The 20111-nt window shown below is 47.9% G+C and overlaps 1 protein-coding gene across 5 annotated transcripts in view; it reads right to left on the reverse strand.

Moving 5' to 3' along the window:
- The window catches only part of LOC138487710 (tetratricopeptide repeat protein 12-like), a 466792-nt gene that overhangs the window by 354793 nt on the left and 91888 nt on the right, over positions 1 to 20111 (reverse strand). For all 5 annotated transcript variants that reach the window (XM_069614243.1, XM_069614241.1, XM_069614244.1 and 2 more), the window contains exon 3: positions 4804 to 4860. In XM_069614243.1, the coding sequence (XP_069470344.1) occupies positions 4804 to 4848 (45 nt within the window). In that variant the 5' untranslated portion in view covers positions 4849 to 4860. The remainder of the gene's footprint in view (positions 1 to 4803; positions 4861 to 20111) is intronic.

The raw sequence follows: 20111 nt of genomic DNA on the forward strand, positions 1-20111 counted from the left end.
GGCCCTCCCAGCCTACATCGGAGACCTCTTCCAGACTCCCCTGCCAGACTGCGATAAATCACTACTCCTACTTGATCGCACCCATAGACTGCGAGGCCGTAGGAACTCATCAACGGCTAGCCCAGAAGTAATCACCAGAGTCCACTTTCTCGACAAAACAGGATGATATGACAGCAAGCCGCTCGCAAGGTGACCTGACATACCAGAGAACCCCCATACAGTTGTTCCAGGACCTAGTCGCTTCCACAGTGCAGCGACGGAGAGCCCTTCGGCCTCTAACAACCTTCCTACAGGAACGGAAAATCCAGTACCAGTGGTTCTACCCGGCCTCGCTTCAGTTCTCTTGAAGGCCAGATGAGGGTAATCCATGCCCTAGAGGTGGCGAGCAGCATTATTGGTTGCAAGCTTTCGACTCCCGAGGAAGATACATCTACCTCCCCGACGAATAAACCGCACAGCTCAACACCAAAGCCCCAGCATAGCCGCTGGAAGAAAGATCCTAAAGGAGGGAAAACTCCTGCTGCACATGACCAGTAGCTGGCCTCCAGTTCTCAATGCCGGAACCCGCACTCTTGGCACCCGGGCGTCCCACACAATGCCCCAACCGAGTGGATGGACAGTCACTCCGGCCTGTGGCCCATCTGGGCCAGTTTGGTTAACCTTTGTTTCTTCGATTTTGTAAGCCGGGCGGGGACCTCCCCCAGCCCCATTGGTTACCTGGGCCCGGTTGGCCCCGAGTTCTACGAAATTAAAACTAGGTTGCAGCTGATAGGGGGGGGGCCCAATGAGGGGCCAGGGTCTAAGCATAGGATCACCCATCATCGATCTGAACCATAAAGGCCACCCGCTGACCACCCCCGGAGCATACCAAACTCCGCTACATCTCACTTAACATCAGGGGCCTAAACTCCCCCACGAAACGGAAATCCATCCTCTGATGCCTGCAGGACCTTCAGGCCTCGGTTGGGTTCCTCCAGGAGACTCACCTCATAGAGGACTTCACCAGACTGCGTTCCCGAGCATACCCGACGCAATATCTGGCCTCGGGCCCCAGCAAGAGGGGCGGCACAGCGATTCTATTAGCAAAAGGCATGCCCTTTAGAGAGGGAGACCCTGCGTAGCCCAGATGGCAGATGTGGCAGTTAAAGGGGAGCTCTACGGGCAGCTCCAAACGACAGTCAGGCGGCCTTCTACGATACCTTGGAGTCTGCTCTATTCCCCTTCCTCAAAGGCCAGGTGGTCCTGGGCGGGGACTTCAAGGGGTTCCCAACCCCTCATTGGCAGGTCAGGCCCCCCATCTAGGGACTTTAGGCTGGCCTTGGGACTCGGCCGCCTGTTTAAAGCACTGGATGTGGTGGACACCTGGAGGGTCCTCCACCCAGACACTGGACTACTCTTCTCACATGTCCACCACTCCTCATCCCAAATCGATCTCATCTTGGCCAGCCCTCAGCTCCTGCAGTCCACGATGTGGAGACCGTTGCGAGGGTTCTGTCGGATCACGCCCCAATTCTCCTCACTGCTAGGGTCTTTGACCCGGACCCCTCGGAACGGCGTGGATGGTCCCTATACGAACCAATGCTGCATGATATGACGGTAAGTGATGCTATAGCCAAGGTGATTGGCAATTATTTCAAGGAAAACCCCCCCACCCCCCCCACCAGCTCACCTCTACAGCGACAAGATGGGAAGCCATGAAGGCCGTAATCGGAGGGGAACTGATAGCCCAGGCTGCCGCATATACGAGGAGGCGCACCATGAACAGAGACCAACTAGTGAGGGACATGAGGGAGGCTGACACGGCCCTAAAGCGGATGTGGTCACCTAAAGCAGCCAAAAGGGTCAGACTGGCCCGCACAAAGCTGGAAGCCCACTAAGCTGAGGACACAGGCCAGACCCTGCTCCGGACCAAACAGCTACTACGTACATGGCAATAAAGCCAATAAATATCTGGTGAAAAACTAGCCAAGATCCGCCGACGGAACCACATCACTGCATTGAGATTCAAAGCGCAGAACCCTGTACGGGGAAGGAGCGAAACTGCAGGTGGCGACAGCTCATCTGACCGACACCCTGACCTTAGCCCCCCCACCCACGGTTCCTTCAGGAACGGTATATGGCAGACGCCCAGCTCCCACATATCTCAGAAGCAGACAGAGTTTCTCTGGAGGCCGCGATCACACCTGAAGAGGTGGCGGTACAAGAATCTGAAACCCAAGGCCTCAGGCCCAGACGGCTTTCCGGCAAAATTTTACAAACTCTTCCGCCCCATGTTGATGCACCCACTGACACAGGTATTTAACTCCTTCCGGTCGTCAGGCACTGTCGCGCCTTCTATGCAAGAATCTACCACAATTATGCTTCTGAAACCCGGCAAAGATCCAAAGGAGTGCTCTTCATATAGACCGATATCCCTGCTCAATGTGGACACCAATGCATACTCGAAGGTACTGGCAAACAGGCTGGCAAAAATCCTCCCGACCATCATAGACCAGGACCAGGCCGGGTTCAGAGGGAGGAGCACCAGGAACAACGGCCCGATATTCCAGAAAATGTTGGTAGCAAATTACAAAGCCCCGAGAACATCACTCCGCCTGAACCAGAAGACCTCACCCCCGAGCCGGCTCTCTTGTGGGTCGAGACAGGGTTGCCCACTCTCCCTGCTGATCTTTGCTATCATCATGGAACCATTCGCCCAAAGGACACGAGCCAATGAAAACATTACTGGGCTAGAAATAAACGGCAAACAATTCAAAATCTCCATATACGCCAACGATGTAATGATCTCCATCACCAACTGCCAATCCTCTTTACCCGCTACCTTGGCTGAGCTGGAGGCCTTCGAAGGGGTGGCAGGTTTCCAGGTGAACCACTCCAAATCAGAGGCATTGAGTGTCAATCTGGGGACCCCTCTCGTAAACATCCAGACCCTCTGCCCACTAGCTTGGAGCTCCTCATCAACGGCCTACTCGGCACACAGCTCCTCACACACTCCTCACAGCTGACCCGAAACAGCTCTACGCCGCTAACTTCCCCCCGCTTCTCAAGGAACTGGAGGAGAACCTCCAATGATGGGACAGCCAAGAGATCTCCCTACTGGGCCGGGTCACAAGATGCAAAATACTACACCTCCCTAGACTGCTGTACCTGTGCTCCGCTCTCCTGGTCTCCTCCCCAAACAGGCCTTGGAACATCTACAGAGGAAGCTGGCAAAATTCGTGTGGAGGGGACTCAGAGCTAGGATACCCAGGAGGGTCATGACAGGAGCCGCAAAATGTGGTGGCCTCGGGCTCCCCAACCTGTTGAACTATTTCCTGGCGGCCCAAATGGCGAACGCTGCAGCCTGGGCGAATCCGGATGCCCCCCCGAAATGGTCCCGCATTGAACAATCCAGATGCCAGCCACAATTACATTCCCTCCTACACATCCTAGGATCCCCCCCCCAGCGCCTTGGGCCTCAGATGCTATCGTCCACCAAAGCGACCCTGGAAGTGTGGGCCCAACGGAAGAGGAAGGTGCCCGCTTTCCCCAGTTATCTGGAACCCCGATTTTGGGCCAGGAATGGAGGCAGCTCGATTCAACCGATAGACTAAAGGAGGCCTACGAACCCTCTCCCAACTTTACGTAGCTAACAACCCACTCAGCTTCGAGGAATGCGAAACCAGATTTCAGCTGACAGAAGGAGAGAGGTTCGCATACATCCAACTCCGCCACTGGATATCACAGCCCATGGTTCACCGTGGAGCTACCCGGGACCACCACCCTCTTGAGCAGGCGATAGGAGAAAGCACAGGTCGAGGCCAGGTCAAACTATACCGCCTGCTCCAGGAGGACATGCTGAAGGTCAGGCCACCATACATGTCCAGATAGGAAGCGGACCTGGGTCACCCTATAGAGGACCAGACATGGATGGAGCTATGGTCCAGGATCAACTCGAAATCCAGATGCGTCACAAATAAGGAATGCGCTCAGAAACTTCACCGCTGGTATTACTCCCCAGTCCGACTGCACCACTGCAATGCCGACATGGACCAGAGCTGCTGGAGACGTTGCGGCGAGCGGGGATCCTTCTTCCACATGTGGTGGGGATGCCCGACAGTACAGACCTTCTGGAGGGAGGTCCTGCAGATCGCGGAAGACATCTCCTAACGTAAACTCCCGATTGACCTGGAGGTAGTCCTTCTCAGGGTGGCGAGCCCGGACTGCTATCCTAAAATGGGCCGATCCGCCAAACTGTTGACACACCTATTGGCAGCTAAGATTACAGTGGCAAGGAAGTGGAAGACTCAAGAAGGTCCGCTTCTAGCCCTCTGGTGGACAAAGGTCTGGGAGATTTTGGTGGCAGAGAGTCATGGTGGCAAAAAAGGGGGCTCTCCATCGCTTCACTGACTGCTGGGCCCTGGTGTTGATCACTCCCGGTTCCTCGAACTTTCTGGGTCCCCAAAGCCCGGACGGGTCGGCCGTCCACCGGAGCAGCATGGACTAAAGGGGCGGCAGAGGATGGACCGGGGAGGTGGGAATGAGCCTACTGCATGCACACTAGCTGCTAAGAGTGTCACAAGTCCTCATGTAATGCTAAGTTCAAGCTGTAACCATAATAAAGTTGTTTAAAAAAAATGCATGTCTAAATACCTCATTGCGCACCAGTTACCCTTTTTTTGAGAAAGGCAAAAGTATCCATCAGAAATGGACAGAAATAGAAAAGGAGAACAAACCTGGACAATTACAAAATTACAGAAAAAAAGCAGAATCTGAATTTCAAAATACATAAGCAAGGCCGACATTTAAAACTTCTGCAATTACCATTTGCGAACGCTTCATTTTCCTTCTTGGCTCGCTCTTCAGCATCTTGTTCCAAAGCTGTCAAGAGACAGAAGGATGTGAGAAATTGCATTTGGGTCAGAGCTACTCATTAAAAGCATATGTATTGAGAGAGGACGGTAGGGATGACCTCCCTAGTTACGGGACCATCTGCCCAGACACTCCTTGGCATTTCGCAGAACATTAAACCGGAATTTCTTTCTTGCGCATCTTCCTTTCATTACTGACCGATCACATATGGAACTTGTAGTGGATCAAGTCTGTTTCCTGAAAATCCTAAAACTCAGGGGTACACCGATGCCAGCAGAAGCAAAACATTGGGATTCTTTTGTAGTTCATTTTTGAGGTGAATGAGACAATCAGTCCTTAGTTTCTACCTGAAGTGACAATAACTCCACAACCTTTCAAAGGGAATGTGTTCATATTTGTAAGACCCCAGCAGTGAGATTTAGGACTGTACACTGCCTTCCATCGTTATTCAGATTTCCTGTGATGGGACAGGGCTCCCTGTAAAAATTATGCTGAGCAACTGATTCAGTTTCAACACCCCCACATCACAAATAAGGTGTGGACTGGGGTACAAGGACTCCACACGAAGTCACAGAACAAGCATTTGCAAAGCCAACAGGTCTGGCTCTGTAAACGTTAAGTCTTCATAAAGCCCCACATGGCGAAAAAGGCTTAACCTACCTATGCAAACTACCTAGGGAAAGCCAAACCTTGGCACTATGCCAAGTGTGACCCTGAAAAGAAAAATCAGCATGGAGGATCACTCCAAGAAATCAAATTCTGGCGACTTGGCAAATAAAGAAAAAGCAGCACACCAGCACATTGGGGGTGACCAAGGACACCTGTGAGGAGCAGATTAGCTGGAGATTTGGGGTTTATACGCTTCAGGCAATGGCCGCTTTCGAAGCCAATACAGGGAGACCATGGCAGAAGAGCAGGAACTAAATGGTAAAATGGCAGACAGTAAGCCTGCCCCAGTCAATGCGGTCAGCCTGCAGGTCGACAGGAGGCCCAGGAGGTAGCTATAGTAGCTAAAAATCTAAACCAGAGTCCAGCTCACGACATGGGGTCCAGACAGTGTGGCCAGAATGCAGTAACAATCCTAAAACGGAGGAATCCTTCAGTGGCCAAGTAAACCACCTTCCTTCTAACAAAATGCAGTCAAACGTAGTCTAGACTAAGGGTCTCCCATACATCTACCCACATACAAGGTACATGGCTGGACTGACATTAGCACAACAGCTACAGCTAAGGACGGAATTGTGGCTTACCTCGACAAAGAAAGGCCCTTCAAGCAAAAGGGCAGAGGACTTTAAAAAATACATTTGTATCCCAGTGGCTAGCAAAAAGGTATACTGGGCTACCAATGTGGTAAATCAGCTTGCACCCTTAGAGCCAAAACTAAATTACATCCGCCACCAGCCGACTGTCTTAAATCAATGTAGGGTGATGTAATCATCCCAGAGCCAGAATGACGGCTTACAAATCATCCCTGTCCCAGAAACGTATGAACCATGAAACCTTTAATTCTAAAAGTAAAAAATTATAGCAATGGCATGGGGACTGTAGTAAGTTATGTTATAGCATTTTATAAAGCACGTCCGTGGCCCAAAGGCATCCTGGCGCTAACAAACCAAGGGTTCCTCCCCCAAAGAACAGGGCACAGAGACCCGACAAGCAGCAGACAGTCAGCTATATAACAGAAAGGTTTCAAAAACATTGTGGAAGTGAAGGAGCTTAGTCTTACATATGAATGTAGCAAGAGAATTGCATAACAGAAGGAACCACCAGCGAAAACGCTCTCCCCACCCAAATGTAGATTTGAGGAAACGTGGAACCTGAAGGGCCTAGGAGTAGAGCGGAGATTGCGACGGGGGGAGTAAAGCTGGACTTTCTGGCAAAGCAAACTGCATTGCCCGATTGGCAGAGAACTTTAAACGTAATCCTTCTGACAATCGGAAGCCAATGTAGTTTCTGGAGCATTTAAGAGGTTCTAGCAAATTTTGCCAAGCCAATCGCCAGACGCCCACCTGAATTCTGCACAACCTGTAATCGATGGAGGGTTACAGGCCGGGAGAAAAGTTGCATTGCAGTAGTCTACATTTCCCATGAAACTACCAGGCCGCGGGCACACAGGACGACAAACCTCAGAAGTTTAAGCTTAAAATGGGCTGCACTACATCTTGTGTTGACCGGAGGAATGGCAGAGGGAGGCAGAGATGGTGATGCCCAGGTTCTTTACTGTGGTCACAGGGCTGGGAAGTGGGCCCAAGGCAGATGGCCAAAAAGCAGTGGACTAGGCAGAGCCCCTCAGAGCGAGTGGCTCCCAGTACCATCACGTCTGTCTGGTCTGCGTGGAGCTTGAGCCAGTAAAGGCCCCTCTGGCCACAAAAATAGGTCAGCAATAATGCATAGAAAACGCAGTGAATAGAAACATTTCATAAGGGAATAGTTTACCTGTAACTCCATTTCTCCAGCATTGGTATCTTTCATGGATTCACATGCTTAGAATATTCCCCGTTGTCAGACTGGGACCCCTCGGTACACATATATAGCCTTTTCCTATAGGAAAACTTCCGACACTTGTGTCCTATCTATGTCCTTTTAGGACACGCCTACGCATGCTCCATAGGACGTCCCAGTATAAGAGGCCCGCCCCCGCGGCTCCCCTTCAGATTTCAACCGTCTCCAAAGTAGTGGGATCTCCTCGCGTCGTCTTACTATTTTGTACAAGGTTGTGTACCTGGAGTTGGAGTTCGAGGACATTTTCCTCCATGTCAGGAAAAGCGCTGTTCCGTCTGTGCGCAACGTGCGGCTTGAGAAAAGTTTACGAGGGGGACGGACATAGGATTGTATATACTGTCTCCACCCTCATCATTCGACTGTATGCTATTTGTAAATGGAAAATTTGCTCGCTTTATAGAAAATGTGTCATGGCGGTTGAGAAGTCGGGTCTGATCAATATTATTGCAAAACATCTTCTATATTCAATGGATGCGTTTCCTCTAAACTGGAGACTTAAAGCGCAGGAAATCATTGGTGAAACAGGGATCTCAACATTACTAGAGAACCTGAATAGAGCCAAAATATGTTTATGGGAGTATGATTGGATACAAACGCAAATTGCGTGTACGCAATATCAGACATTCATAAACACTCCCTTTAACATGAAACGTTATGGCACAATTGAAAGTTATCTGATAATGTTCCCCAGTTCACGACCGCAAGATGATTTCCTGCGCTATCGATTGAACCTTTGGCCAACCCATGAACTTCTATATAAATGCAAATTAATAGCCGAGGATGAGCTTTCTCGTCGATTTTGTAAATCCTCTGCAGAAACACTGAAACATCTGTTCAGACTGCCCGTTACTACTGATGCAAAGAATCATGCATTTCAAACCCCTATTAATGGATTACGTCATAACCACTAGTGACAGATTGTGGGAATTGTTTCATTCTAACAGGCAATCGTTAAGATATGCTATTCTGAACTTTTTGTACAGCTTCAAACTGATAGACAAGAGATTGAATCAAAGCAAATTATGATCAAGTGTATCTGCAGTTTTGTATTTTATTTTTATGAATCAGGATAGGTGGCTCCTTGCAATTATTTTGTCTCTCTTTAAAAAGAAAAATTGCTCTGCTTTAAATTGAATTGTTAAATATGTTTTTTGTAACTATTTGTTGAAAAATCAAGTTTACTTGATTAAAACAACTTATAATAAAAATGTCGAGGCTTTGTGATTGGGTTATTCCATCCAGTAATTCTTAAATATTTGGTGAAGGGGTGCCCCCCCCCCTTTCTCCAAAATAGATGGCAATTTAACCAAGCTATAGCTACGAAACCGGGTATTTACAAAGAAACAAAGCTATCTTTTTTGTCCCCTCAATGCGAGAGATACCCGTGGCTATATCTGAGTATATAGGAAAATGAAACAGGAAAAAAACAATTAGTAGGTGAAAAAACATGCAAATTCCATCAAACTAGAGGTGAGGGGAAGGCAAGGGGACCGTGAAATGTTGCAGGGGTCGAGGGAGTTTGCAACACAGCTTTTCTGTAACCTCAGCTATAGCAGTCCTCTCAAAGCAAATTGCGTCAAATAAGCAGCACGTGTTGTGGAGGGAAGTGGGATAGGGCAAGTGAGGCGGCCATCTAGGGAGTGAAAGGAGCTGGCACAGAGGGGGCACATGGTGAGGGCCTGGGTCCGTGCCCACTATATTTTAAAAAAACACTTGCAACTGTAGGGGAGGACTGGTCCAGGAGACCCCCCTCGCCTGCGTTTTCTCCCCAGGTGAGGGCTATGGCTCATTGGGCGTCCCCTCATGCCACCCGGGCCCAGGTGATGGAGGGTTCACCCGCTGGAGACATTGCCCACACGTATTGATTGCCCACACGTATCGATTGCCCACATGTATTAAAATCCAGCTAGGCCCAGAAACCATTTTGTCTGGTAAAGATGGTGCGAGCTCAGCGCACCGTGGCGCGGCCCCCACCCTTGGAGAGTTTCAATTATCCCTGTCGCCGCAGCACCCTGGCAGATCCGTTGTGAGCGCGTTCCCACGAACAAGACGGACATGAGCTAGCACGAAATACTAACATTTCACCTTCCACAATGTATTACTGCTCCCAGCATGACCCGGTCAGCGAGGCCGGGGCGATGGGGAGAACTGTAGCATGGCCTTCCGATAAAAGCAGAAAAAACCCAAGTATGAATGTTAAAAACTACTTGACCTGCAAAATTGTGTAATGATTGTAGAAGCGCATGCTTATATGACACCAGCAATGAAGGACCCACACCCCGCGGCCCCTCGCTATAACTGAACTAATGCTGCTAGACTACAGAGGAGGATGCTGTCGGGGGGAAATTCTGCCGGGGTCGGCCGGGCCGTCCGCAGACCTCCGGGCAGGGAGGCCCCAACTCCTCCCGTGTATATCTCGGATCGAGACAGAGTATGAGGCACACACAAGGAGCAAGGCAACTTCTGCTGTTTATTATGCAAACGGCAGGGATGGGTCAAGGAGCGTACGCGTTCGTCCTGACACACACACAATCGTGGGGCTCGCAGGCCCTTTTTACTGTAATATGACGCGCTACTTGCGTCACTTCAAAAAGTTAACAAAAAACCTATCGCCACTCTTAATTGGTTGCTCGAGTGGTAGGGTTAGTATAGTACACATATAGAGAATGATATTAGTGGTCAAGGTGTAGTCAGGTGGTATATCTGGGTTGTCCCTATAATTAGATACATAAGAATTGTTACATGAAGACTCCTGAGGATTGGCTAATGTTACTGACGTCTGAGATAAGAGCCCCATGTTCTGATTGGTGCATCCGTGAGCTCCCCAGCCTGGGACCACCGTTGTTCCCAGCTCTCGGTGTACCTGTGTTTGCAACAATGTTTCAATATGGGTACGTGCAGACAATGTGAGGATTTATTCATAGGTGGAAGGCTGACCGCTCCCACTGTAGCAGATGTCCATTGAGCCTTTCAAGTGTATCGGCCTATGTCTCGTAGCGAGGGACCCAGACGCCTTTCTTTCTCCTGGGCTTTGGCATCTCGTCAGGTTCGGCTTGGTCACGTGAGGCGGGACCGTGTTTGAGGCAGAATTCTGCACAATTAATATTGCTTTTCCACTGTGTGTCTGGTTTAATTTGTAGATATGATTCTAACGTTGGTACGCGGAGTGCAAGGTTGCAACATCATGCCTTTGATGATTTGTTCTTGGATGTGGGTTTGCAACATTGCGACCTTGGCTGGTTGCTCCACCAGGCTCATTCTGCGGGATCAGCAACCTGACTTTTGCTTTGTTAATGTCCACGGGAACTCTTGCCTGAGGCCTACTTGGGCCTGGTGTATAAGTGATCCATTTCGGGCATGGGTGCTTTAGGTTATAGTGGCGTATATTTCCATGACCAGTATCGTGTTTCTATTATACCTCTCATGGTGGTAACGGGTTTCAAGAGAAGCGTGAGCAAGCGGCGTTATAGATGAGTTCATGATGCATCTTGCGTTTCTGCATTCTGAAAGCCTATGTAAAAATAATAAAGATGCACGTCCGTGAATATGCCTGTCGCCTATGTCAGAGCACTGAGTATGTTCTTCGTGTAGATTGTTGTGGGAATGTTAGGTGTGTATATTTGTACAGATGTGCTTCCAGTTGTCTAGGTCGTCATGGCATCTCTAACGACGTGTGGTTTTTAGTCTAGCTGATCCGAGCCGCAGGTGTCGGCATGGCCAGTGCGGGCTGCTGGGCAAACAGGTGGACACATCCGTATGTTCCTGTACCATGGTACCTGGTCGTCTGGTAACTGGACAAACTCTTCTCGCGGCGGGTGTCTGGGCCGTGACCCTCTAGGCCAAGCGCGAGAGGTGAAGGACGGGAGCCTGGTCTTCCATTCTCCCACTTCAGTCCCCCCTCTGGTCGACTTGTCGACCACAAACATATCCTTCTCGTTATCTCCTCTTACCCTCCATATCTTAGTTATCCCTCCGAGATGTCCATAATGGTTTACATGATCTTCAAACGACCAATACATGTATTCACATGTTCCTCCAGGAGTACAGTATACCCATCTTCCTATGTAGCTCCTGGGGTTCCTTGGGTTCTCAATCTTCACTGATGGTGGATCTAGATGGTTGGTGATGATTTGTGTGCGCAGCTTCTCCCTCTCTTGTATTATCACCCCTGTATGCTGACCATCATCTGCTGGCATCAAGGGGTGCATTCCCACCATTTCCAGCAACTCGTCAGCCGTGCGTGCCTTTCGGGCTTTCCAAAATCTAATTATGATCAGAGTAGCTCCAGCCAAAATAGTACACCCCACTATTATTTTCAGTCCATCCGACAGCCAAGATGGCATCCATGACCATAATAGTGAGAACCAGCTCTTATCCTTGTTTACACCGTTACTCTCGTCCATCATTTTAGAGTGCATCTGGGCCAATTGTGAAACTGCTTCTGTCAGTGTACCATTGTCGGCATCGTTGGCAGGTATGAACGTGCAGCAAGATTGTCCTATCGTTGCACAAACTCCTCCTTCCATTGCTGTGAGAAGGTCCAGTACATATCTGTTCTGTAGTGCTACCATCCTTACAGCTCGCAGCTCCTCTTTAATTGCGTTGAACCCATTTACTGTTGAATTGATGGTCGTCATTAGTTCCCATCTTGTTATTTGGAGCCATTTTGCGTTTGCGTATGCCTGCAGTCCCGGATGTATTATTGAGGAGAAAAACATTGCTGCTCTGCTGAATAGTCTGTGTTCTGGCGGTATTGACGTTAGTTCCGTTTCCGACCTTCCCCACAGGTAATTTCCTGTCAGTGGCTCTCCTTGTCGTTTTCTCCTATTTAGGACAGTATCCTCGCTGTTGGTCTTGTTCTCTTGCTCCTTCTGGAGTGGTGCAGATCTCTTTCGTCTCTTATCCCCTTCATCCATTTTAGGAAATTTCGCCACATTGACATGCTTCTTAGGTACCACTAGTGATGGTACATTGACGTGTACCATTGTGCACACACCATTCCACAGGGGAGGCAGTGTATGATATGCCTTTTCTCCGCAGGCCCAATAATGGTCCATTATTACTGCTGTTCCCGCACCCCCCTCAGGTAACTCCATCACACTTGCACAATTGGTGTTATATCCTACATCCACCTCTCCTTTATGCTGGTAGCATACTTTGGGCGCAGTCAATGGTAATATTGTTATTGGGTCTTCATCTTCTTCTACCCACGTGAGCATTGGTACGTACTTGATCCACGTCGTCCAACATCGATGATTGTGTGTCTCGATGGTTGAGATAGTTTCTTTTGTTACCATGTTGCTGCCAATTACTCCTATCTCCCAGCTGTTGTCCAGATACACCTTTCCTGTTATCGTCAGTAGCGGCCTTTCCCAGCATCCTTGTTTACCCGGAACTTCAGTGGCGTACCAATCACATGGTAGATACTGCAGTGTTACCTTCTTTGTTTCTCCTTTTGCAGGGCCACTTGTTATGTACCTGAATGCTTCGGCATGTAAACTGGTCTTGTGATAACTCAGATAGGTCTTGAGGAAGTTGTTTTCATATGGGTATGAGTCTCGCGTTTTCCATGTCATGTGCACTACTGTTCCTTGAAATCTTCCTTTCGTTTGGAACAGGGCCAAATATATTATGCACTGTGCTGTTTTTTCATCTATTTCTGTGGCAACAAATGTTCGTGAGGCGCTCATGGCGTATGGTATTAATGAGCAAACGTAACAGCTATCCTCAGTTGTCTGCTTACCAATGCGGGTCATGTGCTGGTACCATATGTTGTTTGTGACGTGTGCTGAATCTTGTACATAATTATCAATACCTTTATTGTCTGAGTATGTGCTGCGTTTAACTCTATTTTGCTTGGGTGCAATGTTACTATTACCACCTGACGTAACACCTGTTGCAGCAGAGGGCGGGGGTATATTAAGTTTGTGCGCAGCAATAAAATCGATAGCATAGCTGTACTGCCAGACAGAGGCAGCCAACAACCCGGTGATCATAAAAATCCCTATTATTTTTATTACATACGCTAATTTCACCGGCATTTTGCTCTTACCTTGCTGCAGTCCTGGCAGCTTATTCTTGCGACGTTACAGTTGCCCGCCTAAAAATTCTCAAAAGTGCTTGTTATTAAATGTTAGTTTTAAGCTCTCCCTATCAAGTAGTCATTCAGTGCCCAGGCGAAGAGCTGCTCCCACGCTACTCTAAGTGATGGGTCTCTTAAGACCGGCAAGTATGGGTGGAGGTGGGGCATGTGATATTCTATGGCCAGGAGGAAGGCTGTGTAGTAGACACGTACCCTTCTCCTTTTTAAGTATGTTGGCCTCTTTATTTCGTATACGAACTGGTGTGACAATTCTTCTGGGTAGTTATCGTCTGGCAGCACCATCTACACCTGCACACTGAATTTGTTAATTAGCTTTCTTAACAATACAATATTACGCAGTTCCTGTATGTGCGAGAGAAAAAAAAGAGAACCTTCACGTGTTTACATGTGTATTAGTGCAAGCATGTCCTTCAGTTTTAGTTACAACTGTACTTAGCAGTCAATGGGGGGGTTTGTGCTCAAATGGCGGAAGTATTTTTACTCTTTGAGCGAGTGATCATGGGGTGGGCAGTATGGGGATCACTCCCTTCTTCGTCAGTTATTGTCTCCGAGGGAACAATTGGGTCGTTGTCTGTGGTTGAACTTTCTTCCGCTGTAGGGGATGTGGTTGCTGTTCTTCCAATGGATCTGTCGTTGGCGCTGGGGCGGGTCTGCAGTTTGTAGATCTTTACGTCATGTAGGTGGTTCCAGGCACGCTTATCCTTTAGTTTTACTGCTCTTGTCGATACGTCCTCTACCAGATGGGGGCCAGTGAACCTCTTCTGGTTCCACTTCCTATTGAAATTGCGAAGTAGTACGTGGTCACCTTTGGCAAGGTTGCACAAGTTCTCCTTTCCCAATTCTGTATTTTCGTCTTTTTCTTGGTTGCTGGTAGACCCGCCCCGTGTGCGCTCGAGCTGTTGAGACACAAACACGACACTAGTAATCAAAGAAGACACATATTGATACATTTCATCACCTAACACATTCGCTGAACTTTCGTGGTCGGTGAATGCCCTTGACGTTGGTGTTAGGGGAAGGCGCATTTGGCGTCCAGTAACCACTTCGTGTGGGGTGAGGTGGTGGTCGGACCCTGGCCTGTTTCTAAGTTCAAACAATGCTAACGGAAGGCAATACAACCAACTTTTCTTTGTTGTTTGTTGTATTTTAGCAATTGCCTCCTTCAATAAGCCATTCAGGCGTTCACATACACCATTAGCCTGTGGGTGGTATGCACATGCAAATTTGTGTTTAATGTTCAGCAGGGATGTGATATGCTGGAACATTTCGTTTGCGAAATGGGGCCCGTTGTCTGATCTTAACACCTTGCACACTCCCCACCTGGGGAAGACCTCCCTTACTATGAATTTGGCTGCTCTAAACGCATCAGGGTGTGAACAGGGCCCTGCTTCAATCCACCTAGAAAATGGGCATACTACTACAATCATATACCTATTACCTTGACATATGTTGATCATATCAACATAGTCAATGTGAAGGTGCCGAAAAGGTCCTTCTGGCCGGGGTATGATACCTCTTATCACTTTTAAAGTATGACCGGCCGTAAACTGTTGACATGTGAGGCAATTGCTGATAAAATTTGACACATGAGAGGTTAACTCGGGACAAAACCAATCTTCTCTAATTCGTGCTGCAATTATTTCCTTGCCTGTATGGGCAGGGTGGTGTAATTGGCTCAGGGCGGTATTTAACAGTGCCAACGGTATTACAACTTTCCCAGTGCCACCCTGGCGCCATAGTGCGTCAGTTGGTGACATTGTGCATCCTCTTTTCACCCATACTTCTTTTTCGGCCATTGGTGCAGCCGCTTGTAGTTCCATAATCTGTGTGGCTGGGAGATGGGTGTACCCTTCTCTTATTAACATCTCCCTAGCTATTCCCCTCCCTCTCCCTGAGTCTGTGGGGTTCCATATCTCACCAAAATATGCAGCATATTTCGCATGTGCGTCTGCTGCTGCATTACCTTTTGATACGTAGTCTTCTCCATTTGTGTGTGCGGTGCATTTTACCAGGGCTAGTTCTTGGGGGTCGTTTATTACTTCAATTAGTTCAGCCAACAAGAGGGCATGTTGTACTGGAGTGCCATCAGCTCTCCTAAACCCTCTTCTTCTCCATTTTGATAGCCCTGAGTGGACAGTTGATGTAACATATGCACTGTCAGAATATATAGTTACTCTTTTGTTAAAACTTTCCTTTAATGCCAATATTAGTGCAACGAGTTCCGCGGCTTGAGCAGAGTAATGCTGTGGTAATTGTACACACTTCATAGCCACACACACCGGCGCCTCCATCATTTTTACTACTGCTGCCCCAGTCCTTCGTATCCCATCTCCTTGATCAATAGTTGATGACCCATCAATAAACAAAAGCTCACCTCCCTCTAGTGCGTTTTCTTCAACTTTCCTAGTACATGAGTACATTTCAGTTACTTGGGTGCAGTCGTGGGCGTAATCTCCCTCTTCAATTACTTCTGCTAGGAACCTTGCAGGGTTAACCGTGCTACATCTAACAATTGCTAGTTCAGCTTTAGACAAAATAATCTCATAACCTGATGCCCTCTGTGTTGTTAGTGTGGACTTAGGTTTATTCAATATCGCAAATAATGCATGTTCCACAAATAGTGTAGTTGGACACCCCATAGTTATTGCTGATGCTTTTTCTACTGCAAAAGCAGCTGCAGCGAGACCTTGTTCACAAGAGAAGTGGCCTAACATTATAGGGTCTAAGTGACCGCTGTAAAATGCTACTGGTTTATAGCCCATGCTAGTTTTTTGGGCCAACACTGCTTTCATCACTGCTGAGTCGCAATGTGAAAATATAAAGAAGCGCCGCTCATAGTCTGGGGATGCCAGTACTGGAGCAGTTGATATCGCGTCCTTTAATTCGTCAAATGCCTCCCTCATTTCCATAGTCCATCCCAACTTTTTCTCCCCTTTATTTGCTTCCTTCAAACCCTCAAGCAGGGGTCCTATGTATGAGCTATAATCAAATACCCATGCTCTACAGTAGTTGCACAGTCCCAGAAATTGCTGCAGTTCTCTCACAGTCTGTGGCACGGGAGTGCTTGAGATGGCCTGTGCTCTTTGTGGTGCAATCCTTCTTCCATGTTGAGATATCAGTTGGCCAATGTAAAGTACCTGTTCCTGACAGTATTGTATCTTTTCCATGTCTACCTTATACCCCTTTTCAGCCAATATTGTCAACATTTTTAAGGAGTCCTCTCTACATTTGCTTTCGTTTGTACTGCAAATTATTAAGTCATCCACATACTGTAACACTGTGCTTTCCACCTCAACGTTACCCAAATCCATCTGTATTACTCTATTGAAAATTGAGGGTGATTCACAATACCCCTGTGGTAATCTGGTATGTTTCCACTTTGTATTTCGGTAAGTAAAGCTTGTCAAATCTTGTGAGTCTGGGTGTAATGGTATTGAGAAAAAAGCATTTTTAAGGTCAATCACTGTAAATCGTGATGCTTCTGCTGGAATGCCACACAATATTGTGGCCGGGTTTGCTGTTACTGGATACTCTGCTTCTACTATGTTGTTCAAGGGTCTGAGGTCCTGTATGAAGCGCCAAGACCCCCCTTTAGCCTTGCGCACCGGGTACACAGCTGTGTTACATGGTGATTCTGAGGGGACCAATATGCCATTGTTTATAAGGGCCGTTATGGTTTCATATATGCCCTCATCTGCCTCTTTTGACAATGGGTACTGTTTCACTCTTGGTAATATGGCACCTTTTTTCAATTTTATCCTTACACCCCCTATGCTTTTTATTCATCCCACGTCATAAGGGCTAATAGTCCATAATGATTTGGGCACCTTTGACATATCCTCCTTAAAAAATGGGACTGGGGTGCCTGCGGGTGCCTCAAGTGCCATTGCAATTTTCTGTGCTACTTGTTTGTGAGCCACTCTTAGCCATATTTCTACACTCATCATGAACACCATTTCATTTTCTTCCTTTTCTTCTGAGAACAGCTCTTCATCTGACACCTGGGTCAGCCTACACCCTTCTGCTAGTGCTATCACCGCCCTCCAGGCTCTCCCTTCTTTATCTTGGGCGTGCACAGCAACATAATCAGCTGTTGCAATAATGCTCTCAATTTCCACTGCAAACACCTTCCCTTCCAGTTCATTAGCTGGTGTTTCTGGTCGGAATAGATAGGCTGCTGGCCTCCTCCATATTTTCCCTTCTATCCCTGGCATCCATGCAAATGCCATGTCTGTGCCATATTGGAATATCTCGCCATCCAGTGGCTCCGCCCTAATCGCTGTCTGTCCACAGTATGCTTGCAAAATCTGTCGTGCTGCGAGCATGTTAATCCCTGGAGTAGAGCAAATTATGCCATCCTCTGTAAAGGAGATCGTCATATTCAACCTGTTCATTATGTCTCTCCCCAGTATATTTACTGGCGAGGCACTATAATACAAAAGTGGGACTGACAGATCATAATCTCCAATAGATAAGGGAACGTTATCAGTAAATGGAACCAACCCTTTAGCCCCAGAAAATCCTTGGGTGTTCATGGCTTCGCCTGACATCTTAAATTTACCTTCCCTTATGCAAGACCGGGTTGCCCCGGTGTCAACAAGAAATGATAATTTTTTGTCACCTATCGTTACCTCTATGCGTGGCTCCTCCGCACTATTAGGTGTTACTGACAGGATGGGACACACCAAGGCCGTCTGTGGGCTGGCCTATTGGGGGTACAATGATTGGCCATTCCCTGTGTAAGGGTTGTGTCCCAACACCGACACCCCACCCAATTGTGTTCGTTCATTTTGGGGTGGTGGTTGTATTAACGCCACTTGTTGTTGTGGCGGCGTCAGTTGCTGTGTTATTTGTTGTTGTGGCAGTGAATAGGTTTGTTGCTGTCGTGTTTGTTGTGGTTGGTCACTCCCTTGTTGTGACATCTGCTGTTGTTGCATGCCCTGCTGTTCTTGTGAGGTCCTAGGTTGTGCTTGTTCATTCCATGCTGGTGTTCCTGGCCTGACCCTACATGTACGTGACATGTGTCCTAATAGTCCGCAGCTCCAACACACGGGTGGTTCCCTGTTTTGCCATGGGAAGCTCCCTGTGTTGTCCTGGTATACGGGTTGCCCTGTGGGGTAGTAATTTCTGAGTCCCCCCCCTGTTGCTGGGTATTATATCCATATCCTCTCCCCCTCATAACCCCTCCTCTCCCTCTGTTATAACTATAATACCCAGTTCCTTGCATTGGGTACCCTCCTCCCATGTTCGGTGTGTGTAATTGCAGAGGCGGCACTTGCTGTATTACACCTTGTGGGGGCGCTATTTGAGCTGGATCTTGTGCAGCCACTACTTGCGTTGGGCTTTGGGCCATTGGTGTGGGCGTAGTTATTAGTGCCCCTTCCATTGTGTATTTAGTAAGTTTTTTCTGTACTAATTTGGCCTCTTCTGTTTTCCTGTCCTCCTCCTTTTGTTTCATCTTTCCTTGCCATGTCCTGCAGTGATGTACTATAGTCAGTTGTATTTCTGGCCATGGTTTTGCTTCCATTCCTACTACTTTCTTTAGCTGTTTCTGAACTCCTTCTGGGAGCCCTTGTACTAGTATATGATAAAATATGGCTGGTGTTTTGTCCCATTGTTCTCTAGTTTCCATGCGCCACTTCTCTTGAATGTCCTGGATATAATCAACAGGATCCTCATTTTCACCCATCTTACGGGAAGTAATGGCTCCTATGTCTGAGGTGTCTGGGTACTGCACTCTCAGTGCCTGCCATAGCGCATGTCTGCAGTTTGCAAATGGTGCCCCATCATGCGATGTGTTTGTTATTGTTACCCCATGGAATCCCGCTCTTTTCCAAATGTCATCCGCTCTATCCCCTAATATTGATATTAACAGGCCCTTCACATCTCCTACTGCTAGTTTCTGTCCTGCGGTGTGTTTTTCCATTTCATATATCCACTTACCCGCACCTCCACTTAGTGATGGGAGCCTACATTTTATATTTTCCTTATCCGTATGTTTCCAAGGTACATACTGTGGTCTAACCCCTCCTCTCTCCAGCAGTGGCATTAAATTCTGTCTTTTGTCACCCTTTACGCTCCATGATATTGAGTCTTCACACCCCTCTTCCCCCATTTCTTTTACTACTTCAAATTCTTCCTTACTACCTCTGCCCCTACCTCCCTCTTCTTCCTTTCCCCTTCTTTCATCATTTCCTGTGTTCAATATGGGTATGTTTATTTGTCTGTCTTGCCTGCGACTAGGGAGGTCCCTAAGCCGACATGCATACGGTGTAAGTTCGTTCATGAAGGGCGCGAGCTTTATTCTGTGCAGAGAGCGTGCGGTGGTTGAACATGTAGGTAGTGACGTGGGAGGGCGGCGTGATGGAGATGTGGGTGGCGTGGTTTCATTGGTTTGTGTTTCCCCTATTCTTTTCGTTTCCTCCTTACTTCTCTCCAGCTCCTCCCCTCTTCTACTTATCCAGGGCGAATCTATGTTTGTTCTAGTGAGGTACAGTTTATCTAAGCTTTCCCTTTCACTCTCTCTTCCATCCTTCTCCACTCCTTCCTCCTCACTGCAAAAATCATTTATAAATGGCACCCCCCACTCTGCCTTTTTTCCTTTTATTGTTACTGTTTTTAAATCTATTAGGTCTCTTTCTCCCCTTTCGTTGTT

This window comes from Ambystoma mexicanum, chromosome 9 (assembly GCF_040938575.1).
Source record: "Ambystoma mexicanum isolate Mex_15411 chromosome 9, UKY_AmexF1_1, whole genome shotgun sequence".
NCBI lineage: Eukaryota > Metazoa > Chordata > Amphibia > Caudata > Ambystomatidae > Ambystoma > Ambystoma mexicanum.